This window comes from Lissotriton helveticus, chromosome 4_1, assembly GCF_964261635.1.
Source record: "Lissotriton helveticus chromosome 4_1, aLisHel1.1, whole genome shotgun sequence".
NCBI classification, from domain to species: Eukaryota; Metazoa; Chordata; class Amphibia; order Caudata; family Salamandridae; genus Lissotriton; species Lissotriton helveticus.
The window spans coordinates 678769469-678789295 of NC_136063.1; the positions used below are offsets into that span (position 1 = coordinate 678769469).

Consider the following 19827-nt stretch of genomic DNA (forward strand, 5'->3'; position numbering starts at 1 on the left):
CTGTCAAAGAAACAACTGCGTAAACTGGGTCTAGGACTCAGAAAGGAGAAAGTAATGCAAATGTATGTTTCTTATTTGCGCATCACAGTAGCAGATTTAGCCTGCTACTACGATACCCCCAGAAAAATATGCAATTATAACATACCTTTCTAAAGGCTCTTGTTCGTGTTCTTGTTAGTTTATGCGAGAACACCCTTTAAGGAAGTTTGAGCATCCCTCTCATACTGAAGGCATTTCTAGTATCAAAGATTAACATGGTTAATGTAAGAAAACCTGCAGCCGCATCAGTACACATTTTTTTTTAAATAGGAGGTAATTTCCTTTGTATCCATAATTAACAATAAGAGAAGGTAATCTGTGCATGCACAACTGTTTGCGCCCGTGCAGAAGATCTGTGGAAAATTACATATATCGATACATGCCAGGTGGCTACATTATTTGGGCATTGTGCCTTTGTGCATTGCAAAAGATACTGTGATTCATTGGTTTGTTTTCTTTGCAATGTAAGTTAAAGCTCTTTTCTTGCAATAAGTATAATTGATTCTTGTTTTTTTTGCTGGTCATCATTGTTAACTCTGAATATGCGCGGCTTGCCACATAGGACTCTATCACATAAAGTGAGCAGCACCGTCTGATTCACATAAGGCGGGCACTGGGAATGCTAAGTTAAGACACAGCCTCTGCCACAGTTTTGGTTTGACTGGCGTCTTAAGTAGTTAAGGGAGAGGAGTACTATATTATCACCTTACCCAGTGGTAAACGGTTGCTTGTCACAGTAACTTTACTGGAATGTGCTGCTTTTGGCAGGAAAAGTTGCAGAATTTGTTGACATATTTAAAATAACCAACAGAATATACTACAAGATCATACATAAAGTAGCTTAACAGCACAAACAGCATAAAATATAAAGGGCCACAGGAAAACAAATCAGTCAAATAGAATGCGAAGCACCAACCAAAAGGCTACAAACTATCACATTGAAACAATGCAGCACAAAAACAGAATATATCAGAAGCACATCAACATGCCACACAACAAACATACACAAACAAGTTTGTCACAAAGTTCAATCTCCATAAACCTGCTTCCCTTTTGATATTGATCCTGACGGAAGAGGTAAACCTGTATGGCTACCTGGTGTTTATCACTGCACCAATTACGGGTGGATTAGCCCGGACTGTTTGATTAATACGAGTTCCATACTGGATATTTGCCATCCTTTGGATATAGAAACATTTAGGGGGAGATTTTCAAAAAAGTTGCGCAACGCAGTGCAGCCCCCTTGCGAGGATGCGCCGTGTTGCGCATCAGGGGGGAGCAGGAGAGTGTCATATCTTCAGAGATATGGCTCTTTCCTTCGCTTTCCCTTGTGCCAGCGCTGATTTCAGCTGCGGTGCGCCATGCACACACCTTAGAGCTGCAGTGCTAGGGTGTGGGCATGAGTGTAGCACAGGTTTTGTACAGGAAGAGTACCCTGCCTGTACAAAATAGTATGCAAGGCATGATGCAAAGCTTTGCCCACTTTGCATACGTGCTGCATAGTGCAGCACGCATGAAAAGTCGGAGAAACTGGGAGAAATGAAAGCATTTCTCCTGCTAGCATCTCCTTTGAAGAGGTGTTAACTTTTGGCGCAAAACCATGTTTACAAATATTTGTATATATGGTTTTGCGTCAAAAGACATGGGTGGTTGCACGGTAACGCCCATGTACCACCCATGTAAGGCCCCCTCGGCGCCAAGTAACGCAAACCAGTGCTTCGCTTTGATTTGCGCTACCTAAAGAGTGATTTCCAAGAAAATAGCAAAAAATTAAATTTGCACTGGTTAGTGTCCCTTTTGTGACTCTAAACCAGCGCAAAAGTTTTGAAAATCTGCCCCTTAGGCTTTTGCGCCATGCCATGGGATAGATTGTTGATGGCTACATGACCTGGTTATTTTTGGATCATTATAGTTTGCCCTGGAATAGTCAATTCATTGGACGAAATGCATTGGCTATTTTTGTGATATAATAATTGGATGTTTTAAGCAGGTGAAAATAAATACAGAAGTAGAACAGAAAAAGTTGTCTTTTGGAATCTGACTGGGACTCATACGTTTTGTGGTACATCACTATTTGAGCTTGGGACGCTGCTTTCCTAATATGTTCATAAAAGATAGTTGCACTAACCACTGCCTTAACTTACCACCAAGCATAAGAAATTGTGCAAGTCAAAAATGTTTTGTGATCCAGACTTAGCAGTGTTCATGTAAGACAGGTCTCTGTCATAGTTTTGGGCTGTCTGTTATTTTAAATAGTTTAAAAAAACTGAACCAGTGCCATTTTGCCACCTTAGACAGTGGAACATAGTTGCTTTTCACTGAAATGATAGGTATATTCTCTGAATGGCTGAAAATTTAGAAGCGTTTTTTACATCATGTAAGTAAAAAGCACAACGTAAGACAATAGCATACACAAGTCAACATAGCAACACACTTAAAGCAAGCAGAGTACAGCAAAACGGTCAAAACATGAACACAGCACTCACAGAACAGTACACCACTTGCTATAAATGCAGCACAAAAGCACACCAGCACAAATAAAACATTACCACCATAACCACATTCCACACAACACATATGCTTAAACATTCTTGTTCAGCTTTACCACCTCCAGGAATCTACTTTCATAAGGTGGCACTAAAAGGGTTTTACCCAAGAACTACCATATTTACCATCAAGGATATGAAATAGCGCCAGTCATAAATGTATTGTGATGTGGCCCTCCATTTCGCTATAGGCTGTTTGGAAACTTGTTTTAGTAAATAAATTGATATTTCGTTGCCTAAAGCAATTCCCATACTTCATGGTGTCTGGCTGGGCTATATTATGTTTAATATCCAGGCATTAGAAATAACTACCAGGACAGACAGCAGAAGTCATTATGAAAGGTTGGAACAAAATCAGCAAAATGCTGACTTACCCTTTTAAATATATACAATATTTTTTGTGTTGGATGCCTATGGCCTGTGTTTGTATTTTACATATTTAAGTGTAATATGTGCAGCACTAGGGGGTATATTACCAACGATTAGCGATATTTATCGCTAACGAGGCTTAGCAACGAATTTATTAACGCTAAGCATCACCGGAAATTATTGCAGAGATAACTTGCTATTAGCCAGGTTTATCTCAGAAGTGATCAAAATCCTCGCGCTAACTGCCAAATGAGAGATTATCGCTGGAAAACCGGCGATAATCTCTCAAAGTTTGGCGTTAGCTTGATGATAGGGGCTCACAAACTTAGCCATGATATCCACCTTCCATAGAATATCATGGCTAAGTCAGGAAAATACCAGGTGTAAAAAAAGCAATGCTAACCGCGGTTAGCGCTGCTTTTTTTTATCACTAATAGGGTTAGCGAAATCCTTGATAATAGGAGAAATGTCGCTTAACAACATTTCTCCTATTATTTTTCTCTGGAACGCCCCCTTTGCATCTCATTGGAGATGCAAGAGGAAGCGTAGAGAAAAAGGGTGCTAACATGCGTATTTGCGTGTTAGCACCCTGTTGCTGATAGGGAGATAATTTTATCTCCGCTTTCTTGGATTTTAAAGCCAAAAAAGCGGAGATAACTCCCTTGATAATATGCCCCAAAATTTTTTATTTTGTTTTCAGTCATTTCTGTGGAACATACGTTTTATTTCCATTTCCAATGAAGCTGGGACATACAGCTCAACAAAACTAAGGGGCATATTAGCAAGAAGCTCGTTAAAATTCTCGCCGTTTTAGTGGCAGGAAACTGCAGCTAAAGCGGCGATAATGGGCTTGATAATATGTGCTATAGAATTCCAATAGAAGCCAAGGTTAGATGTCCTTCACATTTAACCTGGGCTTCTATTGGAATTCTATAGCGCATATTATTAAGCCCATTATCGCTGCTTTAGCTGCAGATTCATGCCGCTAAAAAGGCGATAATTTTAACGAGCTTCTTGCCAATATCGCCCCAACTCCCCTGCGAGATCAACAGGCCTTCAAAACGCAACGCTATATTTTCTAACTGTCACATACGTGCTGCGTATTACAAAAACTCCCCCGTAACTGTATGAAAAATATATAATAATATTCATTCAATCAATAGGACATAATTTTCACATTCCTATCAGTCACTTCACAAAATCTCTTTTCATAAACACACAATTTAAACATAATCCATAGTTAACCATAATTATCCACATTTCACTAAAATGCCTTGCACTTTATCTGAAATTTCATTGGTAAATAAAAATGTCAATACTGCTTTTTGTTGGAATTGCGAGTTCACCCCATCTCCTTCAGGGCACATTCGACTTGGAGGGGTTGCTCTCTTTTGGGGTTAGGACTGGGACACACTGACTACTGCAGTCTGGCGAAAAATCTGTAGATGGTGCCTTCTAGGTTAGTATTCTATGCAGGTCAGCCTGCTGCTAATAATACTTTGACAAAAAAAAATTTATCAGAGTTCTACCTCTGAAGGAATGTGATGCACCATGTTGCAAAGAAGCATGTGTTGTTGACAGGTTTGTTTTTTTATGAGAGGACACTTTCCAACACAAAACAATCCTCACTGGCATGTTCCTCTTCTAGGTGTGCTACACTTGGAAAGAGGAAACAAAGAGAAGAGATAAAGATATTTCTCCTCATTGTGCGTCTGGTGGGGAGGCGTAAAATTCTGATGCATTTCCCGGTCTACCAGTGTTGGTAAATCTGGAAATGGGTCAGAATTGATGGGTGGATGCATGGAAATAGCAATGATGCACCCATAACACGCCTCCTTGCTGCAAAGTAACTCATGGCTTGGTAAATCTCATTTAGGTTTTACGTCCCCCTTCCCCTTGTATAGTGGAAGGAAGACGCGAAACCTTGATGAATATGGGCCATTGTGCAACCTATGGAAAATTAATTATTTATTTAATTTTTATTCTGCATGTGCCTCGAAATCCCCCCTTACATGGCCCCACCACCCCACCGCAGTTATCTGCACGCACCACGGCTGCCATTGTGTAAAAATTGCCTGTGGAATGATGGAACTCCTGGCATTTCATATTTTATTGAGATGTGCTTAGACTTGTCTTTTGGTGAATTTCTGAAGGTATTGCCTAACGAAAGGCATGAACCTTTTTGTAACTATTCTCAATTATCTTTTAAATCTAAAGCTTTTAACTAATTTTGGGGGGAAATGCACCATTTTGCCCTCTATTGTTCAACATTTTCTAGGCAGGAGATACAAGTAAACCCAGCTTGGGAGTTTTAGGTTTGCATGCTTCGCTGGTTTTCTCCATGCAATTGGGAATGGCACTTACAGGCCTCCATGTTGAAATTTCACCAGCTGCCCCTGATAGGAGGCAATGAAAATGTTATTATTTTGAGATAAAAGTCAAAGCTGTTCGATACAAATGTTACACCAATATTTGCAATGATCCCATGAACAATTTGGAACTGACTACTGCATTTAATTGAAATAGAAGACTGGAAAAAGTAATTAAATATGTGCTATTGTTACAATGTCCAGTTTCTATGGTTCTTCTGATACAACTGCTGAAATATTAAATAAAATACTTTGGGGAAGATTATGATCTCGGCAGTCTGATTACCGGACTGCCATTGCGGCGGTCAGCAGAACACTGTCAACCTAGCAACATCCCGGGCACTGCATTACAATTTTACTCCCGGGCTGGTGTTGTTGCGGCCCCACGTCATAGAGAGTCTGCAGCACATGCTGCTGTTGTAGTACTGCCACTTGCACATTTGTACATTGTGTACAATGCACCATGTTGTGTATGGCACACAGGGCACTCACGACAGTGCAAGCAAAGGGAGGCACAACATGTTCCTCCATGCACACACCCCATGGGCAAAATCGCCTTGGCCCCTGTTTGGGGCCCTTCCCTGCCTTTTCTCAATTCTTGTGATCAAAAGGTGGGCGCAAATGCAGGTTGTGATCAGCATAGTGGTGCCCGCATTGGCACCACCGCCATTGATCACCGCTTTCCCCACTGCCACGGTATCTAAGATCCTGGTGGTGGAATCTGTCTTGCGGTGGTCCGACTGACATGGTCTTGATCAGGTGATTGGACCCCCGAGGGGGCATTGGTCGTACCACCACCACTGCGGGTAAGGCAATCGTAGGACTTGATATCAGGGCCTTAGTGTAGGAAATTGGATATATATTTGGGGTGGGTTACTACCCACCTAAAGGAATAGTCATAACCCTTTTCAGGGTGAACCATCAAAGTCAATACATGAGCCCCTGAGCTCAACCCCCATAGGTATGGCAGAGAGCAATGAGGCTTAACTTAGGGAACTGTGTGAAGCAATAATGCAGTGCCAAAACAGTAATAGATTCAAAATGATTAACAATAAAAATCCCTAGCAAATTTAGAACACTAGTTTAACAATAAATAAACAAAATGACAAATAAAATCCAATAAGAGGAACCAGATATGTGACAATTTAACGTTTTATATTGGACAGCGCCAAAAAGTACAAAATTCCTATGATAGTCAGTGGTTGTGCAGACTAGAATCTAGAGACAATTTAAGGCTAGCCGTGACAGAGCCAAAGTTGGATAAAACAACCAGATTCCATGGGGTCAAAGATTTTCCCTTCTGACTTACTCCTTTAAGTCCCAAATCACAACAGGAGTACACTACTGAAGCCCCCAGGACCACATGTGAGGCTCGTAAATATTCACAAAATGTCAGGAAGAGGCAAACATCAGAATCTAGTTGAGCTCCAGTTAGCACTGGTCAGCTGCGTGCTTCCAAGAAAAGTTCCCTTAAAGCTTTTTGTATCACTGTAGCCTCAGCAGGCTGTCAGCCTATGGGCCCTGGATGTCACATATTCGCCCTGGTTAAAACAAGGAGCAGATCTAGTCCTTCCGGGCTCCTCTCTGGTCAGAGACAACATGTCATGTGCTCTTCAGCCCATCCTCAGGTCCAGGAAGGTTCTGCAGAGGGAGCCTGGAGATGCCACATGTAATCATTGCATGTGCTAGTGGGTCAGAATGACTCCTGGGCATGCCCTAGCCAATGGAGTAAAAGTTCCAGGGGCCGATTTACACAGTTTGACAATTTTCAAGATGGTAAAATCTTTGGCCATACTAAACCTGGGCTGTGAGGACTGGGGCAACTGTGGTGAGTATCCTAGTGTCTTCCCACATCTAACACTAAAATGTAGTTTGAAGCAGCTACTCTACCTTGATTAAACCTAAGAGACAGCTGTCTTGGGGGACAAATGCAGGGTTTTCCAGCAACCAGACAGTGGATATAAAAGAATTGCCTTGACACCCTGCTCTCTACCTTTCAAATGCTTCCTAAGTGCAATATGCAAACCCAATAGATCTGTCAATCATGATTTGATGCTCAAGCAGGATTTAACACTGGCATGTCAAATGGAATCTAACAGCCCCCAATCTTCTATGGAGCTCAAGAGGGTCATCCCTAACCCTCAGGTTTCCCTGTCAATCACAGTGACCTATTGCATAGCTCCTAGAAGGAATTTTACACCTTATCACACCTAATAAAATGCTAATCACTGGGTGGTTAAAGTAGGAGAACAAATGCAAATTAACCTCCAGGTACTTCAGGCAGGGCAAATGTAATTTTATAAAGGATAATGTTCCTTAAAATGTATTAAAATGAGACTTTACCATTGATTTGGATCCTTAATAACTATTAAAAAGAGTTCTTTAATTACTTTTTTAACTAACCCCCATGTCTGTGATTCAAGCTGTACTGTGATTTTCTACATAGGTCAGGAAGGCCTGCCACAGTGAAAAGCAGCTGAGGGCGCTAGTCACTGTAAGGACACAATAACATTACATTTCTGCATATTCTACTTTTCAGTACCATGCACCCTGACCTTTGGGCTACAAGGTCCACATTAGCGTGACTTATTAGTATTTCAAAGGGAGGTCTTAACCGGCCAAAAGGGTTCCTTTCGACAGGTTGAATTTGCTGTTGTCACACTGCTAAAGTCATGAATCCATGCTTACGCTACTACTACAGTGCATGGCTCAACAGTTGTGGCAGTCCACTGGTAGCATTTAGCTTCCAGGCCATGGTACACTTTGTATCATACACTTGGGACTTACAGGCAAGTTAAATATGCCAGTTAGGAATATACCAATTCAACCATGTTTAAAGGGGGAGCACAGGCACTTTACAAATGGTTAGCAGGATTAAGATGCACAGAGTTCTAAAGCCTCCAAAAATGTAAGATTCAACAAAAGGCAAAATTCCCAGGGTGACCACACAGGAAAGGATGATTTCCTACACTTAGGTTCTGATTACAAGTGTGGAGGAAATGTTGTGTAGGGATCGAGTTTTTCTGTGAACATCTGCAATTTCCCTAATAGATGTGGGCAGATAAACCTGCTGAAAGTTATCAGAGTAAAATGTGCAGGAAAAATCGAATAAACATGGAGTTCTGTGCTGTAGAAAATGATGCCACATGTAATTCTAAATGTCAGATGCACAAAGGTGCCATGGGTTGTTATAAATGCACCCGTTAAGTACCCCACCCTGGGATAATAGTATTTAAAAGGTGTGGTAATTATGTCACTCACGGAAAAAATGCTTATGATGTGGCATGGGCTTTACACTTGACTTCTTATGTTTTGCATGACATGGTATTTGGACTCTGAAGAAGTGACATTGTATTTCCCTTTAAGAATATACCAATAGACACCTTTGAATTCCATTTTAAATTCATTTTTAAAATGTAAGTGCCCTTCAGTATTTAAGAATGGTTTTATTCTGATAATATCTTAAAATATCGTTCTCTCCTTTCAGAAACATTTTTACGAGATCTGAACCTAAAAGAAAAGTTCATAAAACATTTCACAGGTAAGGAATGGCCCAATTGATATCTTATCACCTTGAAGCATATCAATACTTACTTCACTTTCTCTATTTCTGCAATATATAGTATCCTGTTTATAATTGTTTATGTTACGACTCTCTGCTATGGAAGATATGTTTTCGAATATTTATGGTATTTAATGCGAATACATTTGAGTGTGCTGTAACCATTCCATTTTGGTGAATTGTGCTCTATATTTAAGGGCCATGTGTATCATAGTTCCATTTTGCGAATTCTAAATAGCGATTTTTAAGGAATCGCTATTTAGAATTCGCAAAACGGTATGTATGTACAAAATTGCTTTTTTATAGCGATTCCTTACCATTCCTAATTTGCGATTAGCAAATTGCTAATCGCAAATTACCCATTCATTTCTATGGGCCAGGAGGCCCATAGGAATGAAGGGGCAATTTGCGATTAGCAATTTGCTAATCGCAAATTAGGAATTTTTTCAAGGGCGCAGGGGTGTCTCAAGAACACTCTGCTCCACCCCTGAAAATGACATGTGGGCGCCATATCCGGTTCCAACTTAAGTATACTCCAATGTTTGGTGATGATTTTCCTGAATGTATGGCAATTTGAAAGAGCTATAATGATGGAAGAAAAATAAAATAACACATACAATCAAATGAACTTTTGTGTATGGAATCCTCTGTTCATAAGCGGAGGAAAGAAGGTGTGCCCAAAGGGATGTCCTTAGCGACCCACTAAAGACACAGTTTTCTATTTCTATAACATGACACATTCTATGGCTTTTTCTGAAGAATATGGGATAACCAGGGCTGACACAATATACGCCATGTAGGGTAGAGTAGCAGTGTTGTATAAGTTATATTTCTCTGCACAAGACTTTACCATCTCTCCCTGAAATCCTTTGTTAACCTGGGGCGGTATTACAGATAGTGCCCTAGGGGCACTACGTGTGTGTGTGTGCCCACTTTGCACCCCCTGGGGCACTTTGGTATTGTAGAAGGGGGCACAGCCGTTTGTGCTTCCCCTTCTATAATACCAATAGCACTGGCACACTTAATGCGCCGGCGCTACCTCCAGAGGGTGATCCCTTATTTGCATAGGGGCGTGCCCTATGCAAGTGAGGAAATTCCTTTGACCATGCACCGCGCCATATTACAGAAGCTGGTGCAGAGTCAAAGAAGCTCTCAAGAGGCGCACTAACAGTGCGCCATTTAGAAAGGTGGTGCACTGTCAGTGCGCCTCCTGACAACCGCCCTCTGCAAGGGGTAAAGGGCATCGCCTTGCAGGTGGGTGCAGTCACTGACTGCACCCGCCTGCAAGGGGATCTCTAAACACCTTTAGAGGGTGCCACCTGCACTGTGAAAACACAGAGCAGCTGCTTCCTATTTTCACATGAATGCGCTGCCCTGGGTGCAGCACAAGTTAGCAGCTGCCCTAAGGGCAGCACATACTCCTTAATGGGGTGCATTACCACTGTTCGCACCGTGTGCATCTTTTGAATGGTGCGCCGGGCGCAAACAGTGCTAATGTGTAATATGGCCCCTGGTGTTGAAGTGCTTAATGCTCCTCAAACACAATGGTAAATATTCATTTCTGTCCCCTCATTGAAATGCAAGGGTATTTTTGAGGCTGATCTCCTTGATACCATTTTGCCACTGACATTGTCTTTCTATTTCACACTCACACAAAGAGAATTGTTAATTTTTGGGCAAATGTGCATAGGGTAAAGTTGCCACACTGCTATGGACACTGCTATGGAATATGTTCTATTACTATTTATTCCCAGGTCTTACATTGGCCTGAACATAAAACACAGATTTTGGAACACAAGGAGAGATACATATTATGAAACAAAAAATCAGTAAACCTATTGTTGGGTTTCTAAAAACCTTTCTCTCGGTGGGTTTTTGGAATTCCTGGAAGAACAATTCCGGCCTTCATTAAGGCAGCGATTTAGTTACTTTGTTGCAAATTATAACAGTGTAGTTAGTAAAGATCTCTAATAATACATTTTCCTCTTTGATGACAGGAGACATCAGGGTTTCTAAGATATCCAAAAGTGATACAGTAAAGGACTCAGAGTGAAGAACACTAAATAAAGACAATATCAAGGGTTATTTGATAACAAATCCAAAGAGAATAACCAAGAGGTCCATACACATAGCAAGAATGAATATGAAAAAGTCAACTTTCATCCTAAAAAGAGTTTCTTATTAGATAAGAATGTTACATCACTGAGTGAGCTGTTTAAGAGACTTAAAATGGTTGCATACCCCATTGTATATAAGATAAGAATAGATCAAAAGAGTGATGCTCGACACTACAACATTTAAAAAAAAGATAAAGTAACTAGATCAAGGCATTTCTCGCACTAGTATGGATTTGATGGCAACGGTTGTGAAAAGACTTTGGGAGGCATTTGCCCCTTTATCCTGGACCCTGTTTTGTTTTTTATCATATTTTAAGTTCTTGCCTCTTTTATTTTCTATGGGAGTGTGTTCCAGTACAAATAGTTGGCCATGTGTGGTTTGGGACGTACTCCATGCCTGAGTTGGAGCATATTTATGTCTGTGCTGAGTCCTTTTATGGTTGTAGAAACTACATAAGTGCAGTTTGTGAATAGCAATGAGCTTACTCTTTTATACTAGGCGCTTGCCCCTTCCTAAACTGCATGGGCCCGATTCACAAAAGTAATCTGAGACAAAATCCTAACTTTACGACTTTTGGTATTCACAAAGGGCATTTAGGAGTAGTAAAGTTAGGAATCCTTACTTTACTAAAGTCTTAAAGTCAGGATTTTGTCTCAGATTACATTTGTGAATCCGGCCCCATATTTGTATAAGTTTTACTCATTTTCCAGCCTGCCCCCCTCCCACGTTAATCTCTAAAACATATACCTGTGTGTGCGGAGATTTCTTAAGCCATGGTGGAGACCTCTGCAAATAAAACATAGGCGATGCAGAGGCAAAGACCTCCACAAGTAGGTTAGTGAATAGTATTTTTTAGTACATCATTAGTAGTACTTTTGTAGTATTACTGAAGACACTAGAAAATAACATTCGTGAATAGTCCCTAACGTGCATACATGCATAAAGAAGGCTGTATGGAAATAGCATCAAAGTTTCTAAAAACCGAGTACCCATATGTGCGTTGTATAAAAAGTTAAGATCAAGTAGTACCAACTTATTCCTTTATCATAGAATCCTGAGCTAGTGGTCACTCATGTGCAAGCGATCTGTGGAGCACATTACCAGAGCACCTAAGGCTTAGCTTACAACTGCTCCCTGGTCACAAAAACTGTAAACATCTCTCAGTTTATGAAGTGGCAACCTCAAGTAATCCTGTAAAAAAGCACTTGATTGCCTCTGGGTTATTAATGCTTCATAAATGCAGATGAAGTTTATAATGATAAAAATGCCAGCTGTGTTATTTGTGAATAACACTGCAATCATGTGAGTGTTCCTGGAAAGTTGGAAAAGTCACGGCTTTCCAGGAGCAGTCATGAAGCTATTTGTGAATTAAAAAGAAAATTTAAATTTGTTTCAAAAAGGAGGCGTAAGACTACAACAATACATTTACAATTTTTGTGAAATGGGTTATATATTATAAGTGCATGCTCGCTTATATTTTTCCTTTTTACATTTTGAAAATGGATAATTTTACCGAGTAAGAGGACCAATGTATACCGAATTATGTGAAGCTGATACTATAAATGCACATCTTCTTTTGTGAAAGTCAGAAACTGAAAAAGCCAAAAAAAACCACTTAAAAGCTGTAAAACAAACACATCAGTGACATCAACAGCCAGTGCTGTCGTTTTAGCCAACAGAACATTGCCTTCTTACAGTTTTGTTAATCACACATAGGCTTAAAATACAAGAACACAAAATGGTTCTGGTTAAAAACTGGGAGGCCTATTGCAAGAGCGATGCAAACAGATTTTTGAAACCAAACAAAGCCACTTTCTGTGGCTTTGTGTGTCACCGAAGATCTGGAGTAACACAGCACAAGTAATGCTGCATTGCGTTATTCTGCCCTGGGAAGGCGTTCCATGGGTGTTGAATGGGTGGTCCCGAACAACTCCCAGGGTTTTTGACGTATTCTCAGATTTACAAGAACTAGCAAAATCTTACACCTCACTCAGGGGAAGCGTGACAAGGAAAAATATGCATCCTGGGAATGTTATTATTTAGGAAGGTGTCCCTTCCTGCACGAAAACAATCCTGCACGCAACGCAGGCACCCTTGCACCATGCTCAGAGGGTGCCAGCATTGTCACTAGGCAGCCAAAAGGGCACCAGTACAGGGGAAAGGACATGAATGCACCAATTTGCCTTAAATATGGTGCATTCCTGTGCTTTCGCTGTCACGCAGTGCAGCGCAGCAAGGTGACTTGCTGCGTTGCATGACTTCCCCCATGCCTTCCCAGGGCCTAGTAATGCAATGCAGCGTTTTGCACTGCATTGCATTACTCCAGAGTTTTGAAGCTACTCAGAGCCATGAAAAGTAGCTTGGTTGGTACAAACATGACACAACCCTCTCATAAATGAGGCATTAGGGCAGGGTAAATTGGAGTATTTGTATCATGAAATGTCATGAAAAAAATGCTAACTTTTGTGATATATGGTTTGAATATTGCATGCGAAGGCATACTTTGCATTCAAAAGTCACATGAAATACCAACATGGGGACGGGATCAAGAAGTAAATACCTCTTGTTAGACATTTTATATTCCTTTGAGATTTTTTCTACTCGAATTAGACACCATTAGGAAAAATTACAAAATGTCCTAAAATCCATATAATACAAAACTATGCTTCTTTTGAGGGCATACAATAAGATTTTGCAAGGCATACCAAAGCAAAGACTGACCGAAGGCAATCATCTTATTGAACATCTCCCTCGGCCCATTGCTGCATATAATGCTGTACTGCATAATAAATTATCCAGTTCTCCCACTAATAAAACATTTAACAAGTTCTCCCCCCAAGAAACACATAACCCTTTCCCCCATGTGGGACTCTATTATGCATTGGTCACATTTTCTAGGCCTCAGGTATGTACATTTAGCACAAATAGGGACAATGCACCCAGTCATGGAAGAAAATGCGTTCATCTCAGTGCAGGCACAAACTGTGACAGGAAGGACCAGTACTCCTGCAGGCACATGCAGTGAGCAACTGCCCCTGCATGCAGGTGGTTACCTGCATCCCTGGGACCACTGCAACCACCTCCTAAGTGGTGCCGTCAGGTTGAGCACTGACCTCTAGACAGTGCACCACCTGATTGCCTATTAACCGCCGAGGAGTTTTGTGAAGTGTGACGCCTGGGAACTCTGTGCCTCATTTTTGCCTGCCAGGAGCCCCGTAGGGCATTGAAGCTGCGTGGGAGTGTGTAGGCGCTGGAGGACGGGACTGCGAGGCCCATCAGGCTGTGCGTGTTCCAGCGAGCACACCTGTTGCCTCTTCCCGTGTCTCCGCCCCCCTGCCTGAGCCCTTATACTCCTCGCGGCCCCCGCTCCGCGGGTGCCGCTCGCCGAGGAGTTTTGTGAAGTGTGACGCCTGGGAACTCTGTGCCTCGTTTTTGCCTGCCAGGAGCCCCGTAGGGCATTGAAGCTGCGTGGGAGTGTGTAGGCGCTGGAGAACGGGACTGCGAGGCTCATCAGGCTGTGCGTGTTCCAGCGAGCACACCTGTTGCCTCTTCCCGTGTCTCCGACCCCCTGCCTGAGCCCTTATACTCCTCGCGGCCCCCACTCCGCGGGTGCCGCTCGCCGAGGAGTTTTGTGAAGTGTGACGCCTGGGAACTCTGTGCCTCGTTTTTGCCTGCCAGGAGCCCCGTAAGGCATTGAAGCTGCGTGGGAGTGTGTAGGCGCTGGAGGACGGGACTGCGAGGCCCATCAGGCTGTGCGTGTTCCAGCGAGCACACCTGTTGCCTCTTCCCGTGTCTCTGCCCCCTAAACCAGGATCCGTATTTAACTTGGGCAGATCACGCGTTAGCGGGACGCGTGTGCGGGACCTATCCCGGGACAAAGCCCGGACTAAGGGCGGACAGTCTTAGACAGTCCGAGACAGACTGAGACTGGACTGGGCGCGCCACTCTGCCCCTGCTGACCCGGATTTGTTTGGTTGCAGTAAGACTTTGTTCCCCTGTTTATAATTTAAACCTTTGATATACTTGCATTGTATTACGTATGCCCTCTCTTACTGTCCGATTGATATAGAGTGGGTATCAATAGTTAGTATAAACTAGAATGCCAAAAAAGATTCCTGTGGCGGGGGGTAATACCATGGACAACTATATGGTTCATGTAGTGTCAAAGATTAATAACGAAAGGAGACAATCCTTAGGCCTTAGTCAATCCCCTATTCTATCCCCCCTAAGCCCATCTCCAGATTCACCGTGGATTGATATACCTTCTCAGGTGGAGGGAAGTGTAATCCTAGATACTGATACACAAGATAATGGTACCTTAAACCAGAGTGTTCATATAACACAAGGACAAGACTCAGCTCAGGAAAATGACTCTGATTCCCAGTTAGTTGATACTGAGCAAGATTCAAATGTGCTGGAGAGTGAACAGATAAATAATGACGCTGATCCCCCAGCTCAAGTCCCTGCTACTCGTGCTATCAGAAAGTGTAGAAAACCACAAATACATCGTGGTGGAGCTCACTCTGGGAGGAAGAGGGCTGTGTCACCTGTGAGAAGCAAGGAAAAAAGTAGGGGGAAAGGAGAAGATGCTGAGAAGTTAAACGTGGATGAAGAGCTATTATCCAGGATAGCAGAATTAATTGATATTAAATTTAAAGCTTTAATTAAACCTGTAGTGGCTAAACTGGATAAGCTATCTGCGGATGTAAAGAAATTAGGAGCAGATCAGAAAAAGATAGTAGAAGAGGTGTTAAAGATATCTGTAACAGTCACAAATTTGGCTTCACCCGTAAAAGAGGCTTTTGGACTAGGAATAGAGGGAGGCACGAATTCCAATACTACACAAGCAATTCTATTGGAACAGATTCCAAATACCGTGTCTAATCATTCACTGTCAATAGAGGTTCAGCCCCTAAACCCCCCTGTACTGTCTGCACCAGGAGCAGAAGAAGATACATTACACTTTATAGAAGATGCGGCACCATTAGTGCTGGTACTGGCAAATGCCCCCCCACTAGCAACAGATCAATCAGAATCCCCCACGGCGTTAACAAGTAAGGCCCTGCACTGGTTATCTGGAAACATGCAGTTGGCCCCATGGGGGAAACAACAGCTAGCTGGAGACATTAAGTCAGCTAGACGGGTTCCGTGGATAGGGCAAAACCCCCAAAAATTTAAAGGGGACTGTATAATTATAAATTTTGTAAACTCTGCTATTTTACCAAACATTCTACCAAACATCCTGCCGCCTCAGCGCAGGAGAGGTACCATCATTCCCCTCACCTTAGAATTTTTTGGCAAAAAACATCGAAGTATGACATACCCTAAGCCAAGTCATACCCATATCAGGCCAATTTGGCCAGAAACAATTAATGGCTGGGGTTTTGGTGTACCAACTAACAACTGGGGTTACAGTATGGACAGAAGGGAACGTCCAATACGGTCATATCAACAAGATCATCAACATCCTAGCCACTTCAATAATCGTTTTAACATCCCTATTTCCAACAGGTACGATGTCTTTCTTGATGAGGGTGGGCTGGAAGGGGTGGAATGACTACCTGATACACCTTTTAATCCTGACCACAATGATTGCCTGTCAGACGACGTAGGTTTAGGAAATGACAACCAAATCCTAGAATTGCAAGGTAGTAATGTTGCGATGTTGGGAGTTGCGAATCAGTTAACTGATATAACTAGACTACATAATGATATAAATCCAGTCCCCTTCTCAGTACATACTATGGCCAATTCTGTGTTAGAACGGGTTTGTTGCAGCACAGGTCCAATATCCACTAGTTTAGATGTATATGAGAAAGCTGATATAACACAATGTGAACTGCAAAAATGCAAGGAGAGGGTATTATCGTGGAACATAGCAGGACTCCATGATAAACTGAGTGATAAAGGATGGTTGTCTTTTGTCAAAGAATATCCGATAATATGTCTCCAAGAAACTTGGGTAGCAGGAAAAAATGTACATATTGAAGGCTACCAGAGTTTTATTATTCCTGCAGTTCCATCAGCTAGCGGAAGAGCAAAAGGGGGTTTGGCAATTTTTGTTAGCTTGACACTTGTATGCCATAGAGTTGAACACCATTCAGGTAACAGTAATATTCAGGTTCTAGAGTTCAGGAGGGGTAAAACAAAACTTGTACTGATCAATTTTTACAACGCTGTGAATCAGTCCGGAGATTGTAATATTGAGTCTCTGCGTGAATTCCTAAGGGCAAATGTTGGTTCTTTGCCTCGCCAAAAGATAATAGTAGGTGATTTTAACACACACTTATGTGGGAACCCTAGTATGATAATTGCTGGTCAAATGGGTTGTAATAGCACGGAAGGTATTCATTTTGATCACTCACGGAGGGGAACAGAACTAAATGATCTGTTGAATGAAAACAATTTCTTTATAGCTATGTCAATAGTATCGGAGCTAACTGTTTTCCCAATTCCCACATTTAAAGGTCATGCGACAGGGACATACATAGACCATGTTTTACTATCGGCAGACCTTGTTAATATTGTTGAGGATTTCTCGATTCAATTGAGCATATATAGCGACCATATCCCTATATGTATTACAATGGGTGAGAATACATTTGAAAAACGCAATCCCCGTGAGGACCGAGGTCTTATAAAATGTATTAACGGTAAACAACGCTTAAAATGGTCAATGGTGGATTGTGAACAGTTTTACTCCTCTATTAACAACGTGTGTAACCATGAACTGTCAGTATGTACATCTCCTGAATCAGCGCCTTTACAAATCTTAGCATCTTTCAAGGAGATTGCCAAAAAGGTGGAGTCAATTTTAACGGTACCTACAAAAGGGAAAGTCAACCCAAACAGTAATCCAAAATGGTTTGACAGTGATTGTTCGAAGGCCAGTCGTGAACTTAAAAAAGCCCTAAAAATAAAACCTAGAGACCTAATGCTTGTCAGGGACCTGCGGGATAGGTATAAGAAATCATGTGCCAATCGCAAACGAGCGGTAAAAAAAAGTCTATGGGAGTCTTTGTTAGACCCCGAGACCTTGAAAAACAGCTCGAAGTTCTGGGAGATTATTAATAAGCCTATATTTGACAACACTAGCGCTTCCAATGTGGGCACTAATATCCCAGAGGAAGAATGGATTAACCACTTCAGCTCTATTTTTAAAAATAATGAGTCGCAAACAGAATACAGATTGAATGAAAGTAGAGAAAATTTATTGCTCTTCTCAATTGATGAGGTAATAAAGGGAATTGAAGGGCTAGCAAACAACAAGGCCCCAGGACCTGATGGCCTTCCCCCCGACCTTTTTAAATCTCGTATAGTACTTTGGGCACCGGTCCTTACAGCAGTACTTAATGCGGCTGTGTCATGTGGATGCCCAAAATCTTGGGGGGTATCTACTATCGTGCCCGTATTTAAGAAAGGAGACCGCAATAGTCCTCTTTGCTACAGACCAATATCGCTAATAAACTCCGTGGTCAAAGTCGTGGGAGGAGTAATTTTGAATAGATTGGTCAGGTGGTCGGAGGAAAACAAAATAATATCCTCAATCCAATACGGATTTAGACCTGGGCATTCTACGATCTCTCAATGCTTAAATTTATACCTTATCATTGGGAAGTATACTAAGGCCCGGCAAGGAACGATCCACATGGCGTTCATGGATCTTTCCTCGGCTTTCGATTGTGTGAGTCGCGGGAAGCTCTGGGGCGCCATGGCAAAAATGGGTGTGGACCAGAACTTGGTTAATTTGCTAGAAGATATGCATTCTGATACCAATGCGAATGTCAGATACACACAAGATCTAAATGTGACAAAAGACTTTGGAGTGTATCGGGGTGTTCGACAAGGATGCATCCTGGCCCCGTTCCTTTTTAACCTCTACATAAATGATTTGGAAGAGCACCTTTTAAGCACCAATACAGACTACCCGTACATTGGCCGAAAGGGACTGCCGGTTCTGCTATATGCGGACGACGCAGTCCTTTTATCTAGGACCGCCAATGGACTTCAAATTTTATTAGACTCTTTTTTTTCCTTTATGAAAAATAGAGATTTAAGTATTAACAATTCTAAATCCTACATAATGAAAGTTGGCCAAGGAAGCAAAAAACCAAATCGCTTAAATGTAAATGGAGTACAAATCCCTGTAACAAACACATTCTCTTACCTTGGGGTCCTATTTGACACTCAATTAAATTGGGGACCCGTGATTCTAAAAAAGAAGGGAGAGGTTATCAGGGCAAATGCGGCCATAATGGACTTTTCCAGGAAAATGGGAAACAGCCCAGTTGCTGCATTACTCCAACTTTACCAGGCCAAAAGTGTTACTATAGCATGCTACGGTAGTGAAATATGGGGATATGCTCCTCTGGAAGCCCTAGAGATAGTTGAAAATAACTTTCTAAAACAATTATTAAGGGTCCCCAGGGGTACGGCAAATTTCTCTGTGCACGAGGAATTGGGGGTCCCCTTCATATGTGACAAAATTGCAGTAAATCCCCTACTATGCTGGATGAACTGTTGGCTAAACGACAACATACCACTCACCCAGCTTATATTAAGAGAAGCACTTACATGGGATAACAGGATGAAGGTTCCCTGGTTAAAGTACTTGTATAAGTGCTTTACTGATTTAGGTCGTCCTTCACTTTTCTTATTTCCTGAATCTATCACTAAATCGGATGTTATTGCGGTCAAGAAGGCTTTTATTGATTCTAGATACCAGGATAGGGAGTCATGTGAATTAAAAAAAGATAGTGTACGAAATCACGTACTAATAAAAAGTACACTGCTTTTGGAACCGTACCTAACATGGCAAATATCT

At 41.8% G+C, this 19827-nt stretch overlaps 1 protein-coding gene across 1 annotated transcript in view; it reads left to right on the plus strand.

Annotated features, from left to right (window-relative positions):
* Positions 1-19827, plus strand: part of ALKAL1 (ALK and LTK ligand 1) — a 617709-nt gene that overhangs the window by 507064 nt on the left and 90818 nt on the right. Inside the window, exon 3 of the mRNA XM_078685663.1 lies at positions 8811-8864. Coding sequence (XP_078541789.1) covers positions 8811-8864 — 54 coding nt within the window. The remainder of the gene's footprint in view (positions 1-8810; positions 8865-19827) is intronic.